Raw genomic sequence first — 19,316 nt, forward strand, 5'->3', positions numbered from 1 at the left:
ACGGCAGGTGGCGGAATTCCCGCGGCTACGGCCACACACAGTACAGGACAGGGTGCTCTCGCAGGGGGGGGGGGGGGGGGAGATCTCGGAAACTTACCAGGTGATGCAGGAGGAGGAGGCCTCGGTACTGGAGGTAAAAGGTAAGTGGGAGGAGGAGTTGGGAGAGGAAATTGAGGAAGGGACGTGGGCTCGCAATATTTGGGGTGGCAGAGGAGCCAGGAGCGCAGGAGGCGAAAGAGGACGGAATTCTGGCCTTTGCGTCCCCGATAGCCTGGCGAAGGATCCTTCTTCAGTGGAAGGATGCGAGGCCCCCCAAGCGTGGAATCCTGGATCAACGATATGGCGGGGTTTATTAAGCTGGAAAGGGTGAAATTCGCCTTGAGAGGGTCGGTACAAGGGCTTTAGGCGGTGGCAACCGGTCTTAGACTTTCTGGCAGAGCGGTAGACATTGGTCAATGGCAGCAGCAACTCCGGGGGGGGGGGGGTCACTTTACTTTGAGGCAATTGCAACAAATACTTATGGGTGGGTGCTGTTAAATCTGGTTTTGAGTAATAAAATGGATTGAGTAGATTAGCTAAATGTGGGTGAGAGCCTTGGGTGTGGTGAGGCAACATAATTACAAGTTTAAGATTCCATCTGAAAAGAAAGTCAGTATGAAAATCACTACACAAGACTGGGTTAGGGCATACTTTAGAAAGATGACAAGATGAGAAAGGCTGAGGACAGGTGGCATGACAAACTGATGAGAGAGAAAGAGAGAGAGATTGAGAGCGATAAACGGTACCAATTAAGTAAATGCCATTTAATAAGGAAACAATTAGTTTTAGGGAATCTAGGAGCAAATTAAAATTTCCCTATGAGGACTAAGAATAAATATATAAACATTGAAGGATAAAATTAAACAATTTAAGAGTGAGACAAGGAAAACTAAGAGAAAGTTTACAGAAAAAAGTTTAACAAAACAAAAAAAGCAAGATGTTTGCAAGTATATCAGTACAAAGAGAATTGTTGAAAGCAGGGTTAAACCTGGCAGGAGAAGATAGTCAATATTTAGCGAATGATCAAGAAATGGAAGTGGTATTCAATGACTACCTCACATCACTCTTTGGGGAATCCTGAAGTGACAGAGTGATATTTTCATGAATAAGTGGCAAGTTAAACTATCCTAGGAATATGAAGGAGATGAGATAATATTTTAGGCCTTGAAAGTATGCGACAAAGGACGGGACAGTGACCAATGTAATGCCCATTTAAAAAATGGAGACAGAGCTCGTCCAGAATCACTGAATTGTCATGGCACAGGAGGCCATTTGGCCCATCATGTTTGCATCGAATGAGCATTATGGCTTAGTGCCATTCTCCTATCTTTTCCCCATACTCTTGCACATCGTTTCCAATAATCATCGAATGTCCTCTTGAATGCTTCAGTTGAACCTCCCTCCACCACACTTCCAGGTAACGCATATCAAACACTGTGCAACACATCTCATTTACTTCTCTTGCAAATCACATCTGTGCCCTCTCGTTCTTGGTCCTTTTACGAGCAGGAATAGTTTCTCCCGATCTGCTGCGTCCAGCCCCCTCATGATTTTGAATAACTCTATCAAATCTCCCTTTAGCCTTTTTTCTCTCCCCAAGGAGAACAATCCCAACCTCTCTAATCGATCCTCATAACTGAAGTTTCTCATCATTGGAAACATTCTTGTCAATTTCTTCTGCACTCTCTCCAAAATGTTTACATCCTTCCGATAGTGTGGTGCCCAGATCTGTACACAATACTCTTGCTGAGGTCTAATTAGTGTCTTGTGAAAGTTCAGCATGACACCTTGCTCGAGTCCATACCCCTATCCATAAAGCCCAGGACACTTTACATTTTCTTAACTGCTCTCTCCACCTGTCTTGCAACCTTCAATGATCTATACACATATGCACCCCTGTCCCTCTGCTCCTGCACCCTTAAAAATTGTACCCCTTATTTTATATTGTCTGTCCATATTCTTCCAATCAAAATGCATTACCTCAGACTTCCAGATAATTATGGCCAATTTGTTAAATTTCTGGTAGAGAAATTTGTGGTAGAGTCTCCAAGGATGAAATTAATATCTATCCAGATAGTTAAAAGTGAAAGCAATAAGCTGGCAATGGACGGTGCTGATTTAAAAAGACATGACTGTGTTTGTCAAACTTCAAAACCTTGGGAGGTAAAAGGCATGGTACAGAGGTTAGGAAAGAGTACCTTCTCAAGGAGTTTGAAGCAGGCTGTCTGGAAGCCACTTCAGTTTGCCAACGATTTAGATATAGTCCTCGATGAAGTGGTGTTAAAATTTGCAGAGAATACCAAATTGGAAATATAGTTAATTATGATCAAAGGAACTACAAAAGGACATAATAACACAGGGAAATGGACTAGAGAGATTAAGCTGGTACTTTAAAAAAAAATTCATAGAATTTACAGTGCAGAAGGGGGCCATTCGGCCCATCGAGTCTACACCAGCCCTTAGAAAGAGCACCTTACTCAAGCCCATGCCTCCACCCTATTCCTGTAACCCCACCTAACCTCTTTGGACACTAAAGGGCAATTTAGCATGGCCAATCCACCTAATCTGCACACCTTTGGACTGTGGGAGGAAACCGGAGCACCCGGGAGGAAACTCCACACAGTTACCGGAGGCCGGAATGAACCCAAGTCTCTGGAGCTGTAAGGCAGCAGTGCTAACCACTATGCCACTTAAAATGGCCAACTCCCGATTCAAAATGGCGAACGGCAAAGGCTGATGGGAAAGTCAGCCAACAAGATAAAAACGAGCAGCTGCAGGTTGGCTGTGTATTTACCTCTGGAAAGGCCAGATAAGATCGATACCAGCAACCATCACCATAACAAAACACCAGCCATCTGCATACTAATGAGCAATCCCCGGGAACAATAAGCAACATTTAGACACACAAAGCAAAACCAGACTCTTCGGCGCCAGCAGGAGCCTACACAAAAGGAGGTGAACGAGCACCTCAAGACCGCCCATCGATCAGGGAACCACTCCAGCATTGGAGAAAATCAAACGAAGCGATTGGGACAAAGTCTAATCACTTGGGACCAGGTACAGGGTCTGCCCCGAAAGGCGGGAAGCCCCTGGGGACTATGAGTTAAGCCCCAAGTTCAAATCGCTCTCTTCTCTACCGCTTCTCCAGCTCTTCACTCTTCAGCAGCTGATCAAAACTGTAAGTCTTACTTCAACACTCGCTACGAGATAGGCGTTCCTAGCTATCAATCTGTACCAACGTCGAATCCCGCAGGCTCAGAACCCGAACGAAAGGCAATTTGTTTCCCTGACCTGGTGGGCCAGTTTCAAGTTAAGTATAGGCCTGTTAGTTGTAGAAGTAGCTTAAACGTAGAATTTGTGCATGAGTAGTGATTACTGTGTATAATAAATGTGCATTGATTTAAATCTTACTAATCGGTGCATTGGATTATTGATCATTACTCGTACTTGACCTGGCGGTATCATAAAGATACCTGGCGACTCAAGAGCAAAGGTGATAAAACAGAGCAATTAAACCAAGGAGAAAATTAGCAACACACTGTGCCGCCCTCATTGAGATTACACATAAATGATGTTTTCAGAAAAAAGACGGAAATAAAAATAGCACAAAGCCACAGAAACCAACAGTAAACTCACATGGAATTTAACTCCCTAGCCCCAAGGCTCATAGTGCTAGCTACCCAACATAAACATCTGTTTGTTATTCAGTAAACCAAAGCGGTTTCCACAGCAACCAAGATACTACCATAACAAAGCTCCTTTCTTTAATCTTTCTGATAGTATTTACTTTACTCTATAGGATCCAATATTAACATAACTAATTCTGATTGCATTAAACCTGTACCTGACAGTGTAAAAGTCACCCTTACACCCCAATACTACTTGTCCATTTATCAAGTCCCAAGGTAAGTGGGAAAAAAATGTTAAACAGAGGTAAACAAAGAATGAAAAGTAAACCTTTCTGTCAATCTTAGGGTTTAGTCTCAAGACTGTGTAAATCAATCCTTCATACAGAACTAGGTCGTTAATCATAGCTCCACAGCATTCAACAGAAGATCAGATAAAATAGGGAATTGTGGTTCTACAAGATGCCAATCCAACTATTGTTCTAATCTTGTTTAAAAGTTGATGTTGGATATCGATACTAATTTCACTCAAGCCAATGCTGACTTTAAAAAATGGAAACAGCATGCAATCAAGCATGTACAAACTGCATCTCAAAGGTTCGGAGTTCAATTTCCAGTTTGTGCTAAGATAACTGAGCAGGTACACTACAATTGGCCTCAATGCACAGACTTGGGAAAGTAAAAAAAGAAATCAACTGCTTCTGTTACCCAGTCAGGTATATATGATAGCATTCATGCAACAAATAAAATGATAATGGTTTGAAGTTAAATGTGACCACATACACAATAAAAACAGCAACTAACTCTCAATATCAATGGTTCCCTTGTGAGAGATACTGGGGAGATGCAATTGCACCAACAAGAATCAGCAGCTTCAAGAGTGGAAGTAAGAAGACCAGCATAAAAAAAATGTTTATTTACAAGTGCAATTATATGAATACATGACATGCATAAATGCGCTCATGGACGATCCCAGGCAATGATCTAAGCAGTTTCCTAACTTATTTCAACACACACATACAGTGCATCAGGATTTTTCAGTTATCTCCCCTCTTTCTATCTTAAAGGTCTATGTACATTTTTTGAACATTTGTTCCAGTGTCATGTCCCACCTTATTAACCTTCCTGGTAAATACCAACACAAAGCAACTATAGAATATTTTGGCCATTTCGCTATCATTTACGCAGGAGGTTAATAGCAGTAAACATGGTGACATCAGAATTGTGCAACCCATGCAATTAAACAAATAAAACAGAAGAAAAAGAAAGAACGCCCACTCAAATTTATTTTGTTTTATTCATTCAGGGACATGGGGGTCACTGGCTAGGCCAGCATTTTTATTGCCCATCCTTAAATGCTTTTGGAGAAGGTAGCGGTGAGCTGCCTTCTTGAACCACTGCAGTCCATGTGATGTAGGTACACCCACAGTGCTGTCAGGCAGGGAGTTCCAGGATTTTGACCCAGCAACAGTGAAGGAACTATATCACCATTCCAAGTCAGGAAGGTTTGTGGCTTTGAGGGGAACTTACAGGTTGTGATGTGCCCATGAGGTTTCTGCCCGTATTCTTCTAGGTTGTAGAGGTCACGGGTTTAGAAGGTGCTGTCGAAAGAACTTGGTGAGTTGCTGCAGTGCATCTTGTAGAAGGTACAGGCTGTTGTTACCTTTCATCAGTGGCGGAGAGAGGCTGCTTTGTCTTGGATGCGTTGAGCTTCTCGAATGCTGACAGAGCTGCACTCAGCCAAGCAAGTGGACAGTATTCCATTACAACTCTGTGCCTCGCAGATGGTGGACAGGCTTTTAATATAGTTTTCTAATAATATATAGGTATCCCAAACAATTCCATGGCACAATTCCATGGCTATGCAGCAGCCCTAGAGGTCCTACACAGGTCATGTACAAGTTGGCACCTGTTAGTTACTGCATCTTTGTGGCTGCGCAAAAACATTTTAAGGGAGTTGCACAAATAAATCACCTGTGCATTTAAAACTGAGAAAATGTTGGTCCCAAACCAAACAGGTGCACAGAATCTCTGCAAGGTAAAGTTGTAAAGTGAATAATATAAAATCTCTACACTGTCCTTTTGGAGTTTGCACATTCTCCCAGTGTCTGCGTGGGTCTCGCCCCATAACCCTCCAAAAAAAATATGTGCAGGGTAGGTGGATTGGCCATGCTAAATTGCTCCTTAATTGGGAGAAAAAGAATTGGGTACTCTAAATTTATTTTTAAAAAACAAACTATCTGCAACTTTTCTTTAACAACTCCAAAATTAAATTTTTCCTTTCAACTATTCAAACCTTCCTCGAGAGAAAATTCCTCGTCGCCTGAGCCATCCCAGCACGCAGAATACGATCAAAACTCAGTAGTCTTCCACATGAATCTGGTAGTTGAGGAACTTCTATTTTGTTGTGAGGTGTCAAAATCTCTCAGATCTTACACAGTCCAGTAAAAGAAAGATGCTTGAAAAAACTCAAAGCAGAAAGAAACTGTATTGTGCTTCATTGTAGGATTTGCAAACACAAATCAACCATGATTTGTTTTGGCCTAATGGAGATATGCTAAACATAACCATTGGTTTCAAATAGTGGCACTCAATCATGAAACCAATGGAGACAGCGTGCGGAGGAAAGCAGCGGGTGTGGATCGTTAAGGAGCAGCTCCGAATGTAACAGGGACTCAGGCAGATATAGCTCAACACCATGACTGAAGGAGGAAAGTTGTTCGTCGGCGGCCTCAACTTCGACACAGACGAGCAGGCGCTGGAAGATGTTTTCTCCAAGTATGGGCAGATCGCTGAGGTGAGAGCGATTAAAGACAAAGACACCATGGCGTCCCGCGGTTTCATCACTTTCGAGAACCCCCGAGGATGGCAACGACGCGATGAACGGAAAATCCCTGGACGGACAGCAGATCCGGGTGGACCACCGGTGAGAAAAGGTCGAGCGGTGGCAGTTACGGGGGAAGCCGGGGCGGCGACAGCAGCTACGGACGCGGAGGAGGCGGCTATGGCTCTCGACAGTACGAAACTCAAGGCGACGGCTACTACCAGGGCGACGGCTACTACCGGGGAGACGGCTACTACCGGGGAGACGGCTACTCCCGGGGCGGGGGGGGGGCTATAGAGGACGCAGCTCCGACAACCAGTGACATTGAGTCTTTGGTCTTGTTCTGAGATCCAACCTCCTCCCTTTCCGTTACTTGAATTTTTTTTTGTTCAGGGAAGAGATTGAGATCCATTAATTTCCCAGCCTCGTGTTTTCACAGCTAGATTATAATTGGCCAACCTGTCCCCGTCCATGTTCCGGAGAGAGAGGCTGGCGGCTGCTGCTCCATCTCTGCTTATACCCGGCGGTGGCGGCTTTCTGACCCCCTCCCTCCCTCCCTCCTTCCCCCCGCCACAAATCTACACCGCCACTGTATGGCCCAGGGTCTCACCATTGTGACTAATAAAATCCGATCACCTAGTTTGTATCTTTAAAATACTTTTTTCTCTTTGTATTCAATTTGAACGAAATTGTATCGGAGTTGGGATAAAAGGTTATTTTTCGGAATGGCAACCGGTGACGAGTGGTGTCCCGCACGGGGTTCAGTGTTGGGGCCACAGCTGTTCTCTTTATATATTAACGATCTAGATGACAGGCCTGGGGGCATTCTGGCTAAGTTTGCCGATGATACAAAGATAGGTGGAGGGGCAGGTAGTATTGAGGAGGTGGGGAGGCTGCAGAAAGATTGAGACAGTTTAGGAGAGTGGTCCAAGAAATGGCTGATGAAATTCAACGTGGGCAAGTGCGAGGTCTTGCACTTTGGAAAAAAGAATAGAGGCATGGACTATTTTCTAAACGGTGACAAAATTCATAATGCTGAAGTGCAAAGGGACTTGGGAGTCCTAGTCCAGGATTCTCTAAAGGTAAACTTGCAGGTTGAGTCCGTAATTAAGAAAGCAAATGCAATGTTGTCATTCATCTCAAGAGGCTTGGAATATAAAAGCAGGGATGTACTTCTGAAGCTTTATAAAGCATTAGTTAGGCCCCATTTAGAATACTGTGAGCAATTTTGGGCCCCACACCTCAGGAAGGACATACTGGCACTGGAGCGGGTCCAGCGGAGATTCACACGGATGATCCCAGGAATGGTAGGCCTAACATACAATGAACGTCTGAGGATCCTGGGATTATATTCATTGGAGTTTAGGAGGTTGAGGGGAGATCTAATAGAAACTTACAAGATAATGAATGACTTAGATAGGGTGGACGTAGGGAAGTTGTTTCCATTAGCAGGGGAGACTAGGACCCGGGGGCACAGCCTTAGAATAAAAGGGAGTCACTTTAGAACAGAGATGAGGAGAAATTTCTTCAGCCAGAGAGTGGTGGGTCTGTGGAATTCATTGCCACAGAGGGCGGTGGAGGCCGGGACGTTGAGTGTCTTTAAGACAGAAGTTGATAAATTCTTGATTTCTCGAGGAATTAAGGGCTATGGAGAGCGGGTAACTGGAGTTGAAATCAGCCATGATTCAATGGTGGAGTGGACTCGATGGGCTGAATGGCCTTACTTCCGCTCCTAGGTCTTATGGTCTTATGGTATATTTGCTGGGCGGTCACCGATGGCCCCTATTCCAATAATCGCAGAGCTGCTTTCGTTGGGTCTCTTTATTTCGATATCATTTTTTTAATGGTCCTTTTATGTAAGCAAACTTCAAAATCCCGCCACCACAAGGCACGGATGGTTCATTTTATTTTTATGAATAGCTGTATTGATGGGAAGTTAATAACATGTTTTTTGTATGAAATATTAAAAATTAAAAATTGAGGGGAAAAAATCATGAAACCAATGAAGAGTTCGGGTCCATCTAAAATTTAACGTTGTTTTGATGTCAAGAATCAAAATGTTCAAAGGACTTCATGATTCACAGGTGAATTTCAACATGATGAGCAAAGGTGTTTTCAGGTGCATAAAGAGACATTAGTATTCCCAGCCAGAATGGAGTGATTGCATAATTGCTCCTTCAATCGTACCTGAAGACCACTTTAAGTGACCTGGATTGATGTCACTCACAATTTATATGTAAATATTCTCTACTCATTACAGTTTTCTGGAGAAAATACCCTGCTTTTAGTGGGAGAAGTTGCTGAAGTTTAGTTATGGGTGCTTGAACAGGCACTCTTGAAATAGACTCGACTTTGCCAGAGTGCATTGCTGAGTAAATGAGCTTTGTCTGTTTGTCTTAAAAATAGAGTGCTTGCTGTGAGTTGCCCCAAGTGTCATCCCACTACATTGGTTGATTTGGTCCAACTCACTGACTGAAACTAGAGTCAGTAGAGACTCCAATTTTTTCTGTTAAAAATAATGTTACTTACAGAATTATATAGAAGTAGTCACCACGAGTTAAAAGTAAAACCTATACAATAAAGCCATGATGTGGAGATGCCGGCGTTGGACTCGGGTGAGCACAGTAAGAAGTCTTACAACACCAGGTTAAAGTCCAACAGGTTTATTTGGAATCACTAGCTTTCAAAGCGCTTGCTCCTTCCTCAGATGAATGAAGAGGTATGTTCCAGAACCATATATATATATATAGACAGATTCAAAGATGCCAGAAATTTTCTGGCATCTTTGAATCTGTCTATATATATGTTTCTGGAACATACCTTTTCATTCACCTGAGGAAGGAGCAGCGCTCTGAAAGCTAGTGATATCGAAACAAACCTGTTGGACTTTAACCTGGTGTTGTAAGACTTCTTACTATACAACAAAGGCCACAAGATGTTTGAATGAACATTAATTATTTCACACCTTTACGATACAAGAGGAATTTAGTTTTCAAGTCACAAGTGGAATTGGTATTTCTGGAATAGAAACTTTTATCCAAGTTTAACTTTATTTCACGTGATGAATTAGACTAGTACTTGATTTTTGCTTCAATTGAAATGAAACTAGAACCGCCCTCTATTTATCTTCAACTCTATTAAATTAACTTCCTATCTTTTACTCTATATTATATTATCTGCTGGACCAGTTAAGCATGTAGAGATTTTATTCTATTACTTTCAATTACTTGAAGCAAACCCATTGTTTACCAAAAAAAGTTTAAATTCAAGAAAGCAAATTCAGTTTATATAGGGAAATGGGATAGAAGCAGAAAAATCAAAAGGAAGGGATTTAGAATCACAATACCACACAACAAATAAAGGTTCGACTTCAAAAATAAACAACTGACTCTGCTTACCCCATTTTCCATCTGTCTATCCATTGTACCCTGGACTCGGTTTCTCTTTAACATTGGATCCTGGAGTCTCAAAGAGCCTTGAAAAAAACATGTTATTTTAAATAAACAGTGGTTACATGTTGCACACAGAAAATGCATTGTGTTCAGCAGCTGTGATTTAGGACTCCACCCAGAAACAATTGTTTGGCAGAAACAAAGAGTTTCACCGTTTACAACATTTTGTTCCCAGTATAATCTCAGAGGCTCTGGGTGAGGGTGGATGTTGCACTAAAAGCGAAATATTAAAATTCACAGAAAGAGGTAAAGTTTCAAAGCTCAAGAGGAAGCGCAAATGAGAAAGCAGGGCTTTGAAAAGAGAGAAGCACAATTGCAGCACAAACAAAGAAGTGGATTTATTTTACATCACGGTTTAGTTTAGCCATGCATTAAACACATATCTTTATGTGCATTAAGTGATTTAATAACAGAATACCTCTGAATTCAAATTTAACAAAGACAGATGTCTAACAAAATTGACAATAATAGTATCTAGGAGTCCATGATTTGAAGAAATCATAAATACCAACAGGCAAATATCGATTTAGCATAATCTCATGTCCACACAAATAAGTGTTGCTGAACGCAGCACAATGCAAACACAACTATTTATTGGGCAATAGTCTGGAACATCGGAGATCTCAGAAAACATAGAACATAACAGCGCAGTACAGGCCCTTAGCTTCCGGAGCTCAGCTCCAACTTTCAATAAAAACATTCAATTACACTTGACGAAGTGTAGAGATTTTAAATTATTCACTATTTAATCCAGCATTTTTCGGTGCATCTCGTGAAAGTACATATATCAAATGAGTATTCTTAAACTGAGAATAATGACACAGAAGTAGAATTTGCTAGGAAGTATTTTACCATTCCCTCCTCAGAATACATTGCTGCTCCCACAATAGCCTTCTGACCCTCAGGAGAAGTGCCATCATGGTTAGGGGTACAAGGGAGATAAAGCTGTGGTGTACTATCATAAAATGTATCAGGCACCGTAATTAGTCCTCCCTTCCTACTTTCCAGCAGAGTTATTTATTACTTTAAGATGGGTTAGCAGATGTGCCCAAAGATTAAATTAGAGAAATGTTTTTTGAGAAGAGTTTCAAGTTAAGGACAGATGTTGAGAGGCAAAGGTGTTCACAGAGCAAGTTCCATTGAGTGAGGCTAACATGACATTGCTACAAAAGTCAGTGCCCATGTACAAGAAGCGAGCATCAAAGGACTGGAGGTTGCAAAAGAGGATGCTAAGACAATACGGTTTGAAGCTAGGATAGGATCAGGCCATGGAGGGACTTGTGGGGTAACAAGGATTTTATATTGAATTTGTTGGAGGATGGGAAGTTAGCGTATGTAAGCAAGTATGAAAGTGGTGAGTAAGTGGGGCAAATATCCAGTGCATGTTTGTCTGTAGGTTACATAAGTGACAGGGCAATCGGAGACAACTTCCATAAATGAACAGGTTTCAAAGTGTTCATGGAAATAGACCTGAATTGGTACGCACAGTTGTAAGCAGAGCACAGAATTCTTATTTGCCCTTTTTTTTTTTATAAAAGTATTTTTTTATTCTCCTTTTTCACATTTTCTCCCAAATTTACACCCAACAATAAACAATAATCAATAACAAATGCAATGTCAATCCCCATATCAAGAACAACGATCCCATCCTCCCACCAAACCCCAGACATTGGCCCGCATGTTAACATAAACAAATGACAAAAAGGAATCAGGAATCACCCATAGTCACCATTAACACATACAATTACTCTCCCCCAACCCTCCCAGCCCCCTCCCTAATGTTCAATGTGATCCAATTCTCGAAAGTGCATAATGAATTACGTCCATGAATTGTAGAACCCCCTCCATCCTTCCCCTCAGTTCAAATTTGACCTTTCCAAGCGTTAAGAATTCCAGCAGGTCCCCCCGCCACGCCAGGGCACAGGGTGGAGAGGTTGATCTCCACCCTAACAGGATCCACCTTCGGGCGATCAACGAGGCGAAGGCTACAACATCTGCCTCGCGCCTGCTTCCAACCCCGGCTGGTCCGACACCCCGAATATGACCTCCCGAGGGCCCGGTTCCAGTTTCACATGCACCACTTTAGAGATTACACTAAACACCTTCTTCCAGTAATCCTCCAGCTTTGGACAAGACCAAAACATATGAATGTGGTTTGCGGGGCCTACGTTCACACACATCTTCTACCCCCTCAAAGAGACGGCTCATCCTCGCCCTTGTAAGGTGCGCTCTGTACACCACCTTCAGCTGTATCAGCCCCAACCTCACACACTAGGTGGGGGCATTCACCCTCCGCAGCACCTCACACCAGAACCCCTCCTCCATACCCTCTCCCAACTCTTCCTTCCACTTTGCCTTGATCCCTTCTAGTGCACCTTCTCCTCCTCCAAAATAGCCCCGTAAACCGCCGATACTACCTCCTTCTCCAGTCGCCCTGTCGTCAGCACCTCCTCCAGCAACGTGGAAGCCAGCTCTACTGGAAAAGCTCTGTATCTCCTTTCTGGCAAAGTCTCGAACCTGCATGTATCTAAATATTTCCCCCTGCTCCAGCCCATACTTCCCTTCCAACTCCTTCCATCCCGCAAAACGACCCCCAAGAAATAAATCTTTTAGTGTTCTAATTCCTTTCTCCTCCCATCTCTGAAAATTTCCATCCCATTCCTTGGCTTAAATCTATGGTTCCCCGAATCAGCATTTCCCTTGACCCTGCCCCAAACCCGAAGTGGTGTCAAAACTGCCTCCAAATTCTCAACGAAGCTATTACTACTGGACTCCCCGAGTATCTCCCCGGGGCCGTCGGGAACGGCGCTGTCGCTTGCGCCTTCAATCCCAACCCCCTACACACACTCTCTTATTTGTCCTTCTTATTGCTTTCCCCCATCCCATCTACATCAGCAGCTGTAATCCTATTTTTGATTTAATAATAATAAATCGCTTGTCACAAGTAGGCTTCAATTAAGTTACTGCGAAAAGCCCTTAGTCGCCACATTCCGGCGCCTGTTCGGGGAAGCCAGTACGGGAATTGAACCCGCGCTGCTGCCTTGTTCTGCATTACAAGCCTGCTGTTTAGCCCACTGTACTAAACCAGCCCCTGATTTACACATCCATACCCAAGATTTTTCTGTTTTCCCCCTCCATTGAGAATTTTTGAACTGAAGGTAATTTTTCCTAATTTTTTCCCCCCCAAAAATGTACAGTATGCCACATTTATGTTGTAACATATATGCCAGATATTTGCTCATTTCTTTTAACATGGCTATGTATTATATAGTCCCCAGTACACTTTTCGTCAAAGGTTACTTTGCTCTCTTAATTCAATCTATTCAAATTTCTTCCTGGAATTTGAATGTTGCTGGCATGGTCACCATTTATTGTCCATCCTTAATTGCTCTTAAGATAGTCATGAGCCACCTTCTTGGACATAGTTACACCAGTATTTATTGTCTGCAGTGTTTTGATGCAACACAGTGGCTTGCTCTGCCATTTCAGAGGGATGGAATAGTCAACCGTACTGGTGTGGATCTGGCATCATGTGTAAACCAAGACTGGGTAAGAATGGTGGAAGGACATTATGAAAGAGATGGGTTTTTACATTAATCCTGTAGTTGCATGATAATGAGACTCGCATTTTATTTGACTAATTAATTTATTAGATTTGTTAATGAATTTAAATTGCCCCACCTGCCACAGTGTAATTTGAACTGATGTCTCCAGAGCATTAGTCCAGGCCTCTGGATTATTAAATCCATTAAGTGTTAATTGCAATAGTAGTCTAATAAATGTGTTTAATATAACAAAGGATGGTGTAATTATTTCCTCTGGTACTCATGCTACTATTATTCACCACAACAAACTGCAAAACATAGCTTCATTGGTAGATTGGTAACGCCACATTTTGGTCTCATTTTTTAAAAACAAATTTAGAGTACCTAATTATTTTTTTCCAGTTAAAGGGCAATTTAGCGTGGCCAATTCACCTACCCTGCACATCTTTGGGTTGTGGGGGTGAGACCCACACAGACATGGCAAGAATGTGCAAACTCCACACAGGGGCTTTTCACAGTTACTTCATTGCAGTGTTAATGTAAGCCGACTTGTGACAATCAAGATTTTCAGACAGACTTCCGGTTGCGGCGATGCACTGCTAAGCCGCACCTTTCGGCAGCTCCCGTTCTAACGGACTTTTGGGCTCTTTTCGGGAGCCCCAACGGAAATTTTTTCAGACCAAACCCAGTGTGGGATGACGAAGGAAGGTGTCCCCCTGGGGGTGTATGGAAAGGACCAGTGGCAGTGGCCAGATTGCGAAGGATCCTTTGGAGCAGCGGCAGAGAAGAGAAGGGAGAAGCAAGATGGCGGCTGATGGAGCCCAGACGACATGGGGCCCGGACCAGCAGGAATTCCTCCGACGGTGTGTGGAGGAACTAAAGAAGGAGGTGCTGGCGCCGATGCTATTGGCAATCGATGGACTGAAGGAAACACAAAAGGTCCAGGCGATAGAGCTCTGTGGAGTGAAGGCAAAGGCAGCCGAAAATGAGGATGAGATACAGGGCCTGGTGGTAAAAATGGAGACGCATGAGGCGCTACATAAGAGATGTATCGAAAGGTTGGAAGCCCTGGAGAACAGCTCGAGGAGGAAGAACCTACGGATTCTAGGACTCCCCAAAGGAACAGAGGGAGCTGATGTTGGGGCTTATGTGAGCACGATGCTCCGTACGCTAATGGGAGCTGAGGCCCCAACGGGCCCCCTGGAGGTGGAAGGAGCGCACCGGGTCCTTGTGAGAAGACCAAAGGCGGGTGAAATACCAAGGGCGATAGTGGTGAGATTTCACCGCTTCATGGACAGACAGGCTGTTCTGAGCTGGGCCAAGAAGGTACGGAGTAGCAAGTGGGAGAATGCGGTGATACGAGTGTATCAGGACTGGAGTGCGGAGGTGTCGAGAAGGAGGGAGAGCTTTAATCGGGCCAAGGCGGTGCTTCACAGGAAGAAAATAAAATTTGGGATGCTGCAGCCGGCGCGATTGTGGGTCACGCATCAGGGCAAGCACTACTATTTCGAAACAGCGGATGAGGCATGGACCTTCATCCAAGAAGAGAAACTGGACTAGAACTGAGAGTTTGATGTTGGGGGGGAAACAACGAGGTTGTGGTTCAGAAATGTAAATTGGGAAATGGGAGGTTTATTATAGAGTAACGTTGGATGGGGAATTTCTCTCCCCTTGATGGGGGGACACGAAGAAATGTGGGAGCCGGTGAAAAAAGGGACAGAGAGGGGGGATGGGGAATGAGGGAGCTGCACCATAGGAGGTGGGGCCGATAGGAAAGCACGGGGTTTTTCCCGCGCTATGGAGATGATGGCGGGAAGATAGGCGCAGGAAGGAAGAGAGCCCCACACGCAGGGGGGTCAAAGAGAGAACGGGGGAAGCCGGGGTCAGCTAGAGTTAGCTGACTTTCGGAAGCATCATGGGGGGAGTAACCATGCTAGATGGGGATCTAGCGGGGGGGGGGGGGGGCTAACTGGGTTGCTGCTGCTGAGTGCAAGGGGGAGCTGGCAAGAGAAGAGGTGGTCGGGACGGGAAGGCGCCGCCGGGGGGACAGGTGGGTGCGCGGGACCTGGACGGGGGGCTGGCCCAGAAAAGGGGATGGCTAGTCGTCGTCGGCAGGGGGGGCGAGTGGCCCCCCAATCCGGCTGATCACGTGGAATGTGAGAGGCCTAAATGGGCCGATTAAGAGGGCCCGTGTGTTCGCGCACTTAAAAAGACTGAAGGCGGACATAGTCATGCTCCAGGAGACGCATCTGAAGATGGCGGATCAGATTAGGTTAAGAAAAGGATGGGTGGGACAGGTATTCCACTCAGGGTTGGACGCGAAAAACAGGGGGGCGGCGATACTAGTGGGGAAACGGGTGTCGTTCGAGGCTAAGAATATAGTGGTGGATAACGGGGGCAGATATGTGATTGTGAATGGTAGATTGCAGGGAGAGGCGGTCGTGCTGGTAAATGTTTATGCCTCGAATTGGGATGACGCGGGATTTATGAAGCGGATGCTGGGACGTATCCCGGACCTGGAGGTGGGAAGCCTGGAACTAGGAGAGGAGAGGGAGCAGCGCCCACTCTGGCGACTGGATGTGGGACTATTGGCGGATGAGGGGGTCTGTGGAAGGGTGCGGGGGTGTATTGAGAGATACCTGAAGGTCAATGACGATGGTGAGGTCCAGGTGGGGGTAGTATGGGAAACGCTGAAGGCGGTGGTTAAGGGAGAGCTGATCTCCATTAGAGCCCACAAGGAGAAACAAGAGGGCAAAGAAAGGGAGAGATTAGTTGGGGAGATTTTGAGGGTGGATAAAAGATATGCGGAGGCCCCAGACGAAGGACTATATAGAGAAAGGCGAAGACTTCAGACGGAGTTTGACCTGCTGACCACGGGAAAGGCAGAGACACAGTGGAGGAAGGCACAGGGGATTCAATATGAATATGGGGAAAAGGCGAGCCGGCTGCTGGCCCACCAACTTTGTAAGAGGATAGCGGCGAGAGATTGGGGGAGTTAGGGATGAAAGGGGAACTATGGAGCAGAGAGCAGGGAAGATAAATGAGGTGTTTAGACCTTTTATGAGAGGCTATAGAAGTCCCAACCCACAGAGGGAAAAGAGGGAATGCTACATTTTCTGGACCAACTAAGGTTCCCGAGGGTGGAGGAGCAGGAGGTGGCAGGTCTGGGGGCGCCAATCGAGGTGGATGAGGTGACTAAGGGACTGGGGAACATGCAGACAGGGAAGGCCCCGGGACCAGACGGGTTTCCGGTGGAATTCTACAGGAAATATGTGGACCTGTTGGCCCCGCTGTTGGCGAGAACCTTTAACGAGGCCAGGGAAGGGGGGATACTACCCCGACAATGTCGGAGGCGACGATATCATTAATCCTGAAGCGGGATAAAGATCCGCTGCAATGGAGGTCATACAGGCCTATCTCACTCCTAAATGTAGACACCAAACTGCTGGCGACAAGGATAGAGGATTGCGTCCCGGGGGTGGTGCATGAAGACCAGACAGGGTTTGTAAAGGGGCGACAGACAACTGAATGTCAACGTTCGACGGCTGCTGGGGGTGATGATGACGCCCCCAGCTGAGGGGGAGGCAGAGCTAGTGGCGGCGATGGATGCGGAGAAGGCATTCGATAGGGTGGAGTGGGAGTATTTGTGGGAGGTGCTGAGGAGGTTTGGGTTCGGAGAGGGTTTTGTCAGATGGGTCAGTCTCCTATATGGGGCCCCAGTGGCAAGTGCAGTCACAAACCGGCAAAGATCGGAGTATTTTCGGCTACACAGGGGAACAAGACAGGGGTGTCCCCTGTCCCCATTACTGTTCGCATTGGCAATTGAACCACTGGCCATAGCGTTGAGGGACTCCAAGAAATGGAGGGGGGTGGTTAGAGGGGGAGAGGAGCATCGAGTGTCACTCTACACTGATGACTTACTGCTATATGTTGCAAACCCTGTAGAGGGGATGCCAGAGGTTATGCAGATATTGAGGGAGTTTGGAGAGTTCTCGGGATACAGGCTAAATATGGGGAAGAGCGAGCTTTTTGTAATACACCCCAGGGACCAGGGAAGAGGACTAGACACTCTGCCGTTAAGGAGAGTGGAAAGGAGCTTCCGATACTTGGGGATCCAGGTAGCTAGGAACTGGGGAACTCTACACAGACTTAATCTGACGCGACTGGTGGAGCAGATGGAGGAGGATTTCAAGAGGTGGGATATGCTGCCGCTCTCATTGGCATGCAGAGTGGAGGCGGTAAAAATGATGGTCCTCCCGAGGTTTCTTTTCGTGTTTCAGTGTCTCCCCATTCTGATCACAAAGGCCTTTTTCAAAAAAATAGACAGGAGCATTATGAGCTTTGGGTGGGCAGGGAAGACCCCGAGGGTAAAGAGGGGGTTCCTGCAGCGCAGTTAGGATAGAGGGGGACTGGCGCTGCTGAGCCTGAACGACTACTACTGGGCCGCCAATGTGGCGATGGTCTGTAAGTGGATGAGGGAGGGAGAGGGGGTGGCGTGGAAGAGGCTGGAGATGGCGTCCTGTAAAGGAACGAGCCTAAAGGCGCTGGTGACGGCGCTGCTGCAATTCTCCCCGAAAAGGTATACCACAAACCCAGTGGTGGTGGCAACCTTGAGGATCTGGGGGCAGTGGAGGCGACACAGGGGGGTGACAGGTGCCTCGGTGTGGTCCCCGATCAGGAATAACCACAGGTTTGTCCCAGGAAGGATGGATGGGGGTTCCAGAGTTGGCAACGAGCAGGAATTAGGAGACTGAGGGACCTGTTTATAGATGGGACGTTTGCGAGCCTGGGAGCGCTGGAAGAGAAATATGAGTTGCCCCCGGGGAATATCTTCAGATATATGCAAGTGAGGGCGTTTACGAGGCAACAGGTGAGGGAATTTCCGCAGCTCCCGACACAGGGGATCCAGGATAGAGTGATTTCGGGGGTATGGGTCGGGGAGGGCAAAGTGTCCGAAATATATCAGGAGATGAGAGGAGAGATGAGGGGGAGGTGCTGGTAGGGGAGCTGAAGGGAAAAAGGGAAGAAGAGCTGGGGGAGGAGATTGAGGAGGGGCTGTGGGCTGATGCCCTAAGTAGGGTAAATTCCTCGTCTTCGTGTGCCAGGCTTAGCCTGATTCAATTTAAGGTTCTACATAGAGCACATATGACGGGAGCAAGAATGAGCAGGTTCTTTGGAGTGGAGGACAGATGCGGGAGGTGCTTGGGAAGCCCGGCGAACCACACACACATGTTCTGGTCGTGTCCGGCATTGGATGAGTACTGGAGGGGAGTGGCAAAGGTGATCTCAAAGGTGGTGAAGGTCCGGGTCAAGCCAGGCTGGGGGTTAGCGATATTTGGGATAGCGGAAGAGCCGGGAGTGCAGGAGGCGAAAGAGGCCGATATTCAGGCCTTTGCGTCCCTGGTAGCCCGGCGAAGGATCCTGCTTAAGTGGAAGGAAGCGAAACCCCCCGGCGTGGAGGCCTGGATAAACGACATGGCAGGGTTCATAAAGCTGGAACAAATTAAATTTGCGCTGAGAGGATCGGCTCAGGGGTTCTCCAGGCGGTGGCAACCGTTCCTGGACTATCTCGCGGAACGTTAAGGGAAAATAGATTGACAGCAGCAGCAACCCAGGGGAGGGGGGGGCACTATTTTTTGTCGCTTTGTTAGTTCACTATATTATTTAAATAATGTTATTTATCAGTTATTGTATTATTTTTATGCTGATTTGTAAAAACGGAAAAACTTTGTTTGAAATATTTATAAAATATATATTTTTTAAAAGATTATCAGACAGTGACCCAAGGCCAGGATCAAACCCAGGTCCTCAGCACTGTAGGCAGCAGTCC

At 45.7% G+C, this 19,316-nt stretch overlaps 1 protein-coding gene across 1 annotated transcript in view; it reads right to left on the reverse strand.

Moving 5' to 3' along the window:
- The window catches only part of LOC140426486 (apoptosis-stimulating of p53 protein 2-like), a 139,693-nt gene that overhangs the window by 87,525 nt on the left and 32,852 nt on the right, over positions 1 to 19,316 (reverse strand). Inside the window, exon 4 of the mRNA XM_072511310.1 lies at positions 9,888 to 9,964. Coding sequence (XP_072367411.1) covers positions 9,888 to 9,964 — 77 coding nt within the window. The remainder of the gene's footprint in view (positions 1 to 9,887; positions 9,965 to 19,316) is intronic.

The sequence above is a fragment of the Scyliorhinus torazame genome, chromosome 1, assembly GCF_047496885.1.
Source record: "Scyliorhinus torazame isolate Kashiwa2021f chromosome 1, sScyTor2.1, whole genome shotgun sequence".
Lineage (NCBI taxonomy): Eukaryota > Metazoa > Chordata > Chondrichthyes > Carcharhiniformes > Scyliorhinidae > Scyliorhinus > Scyliorhinus torazame.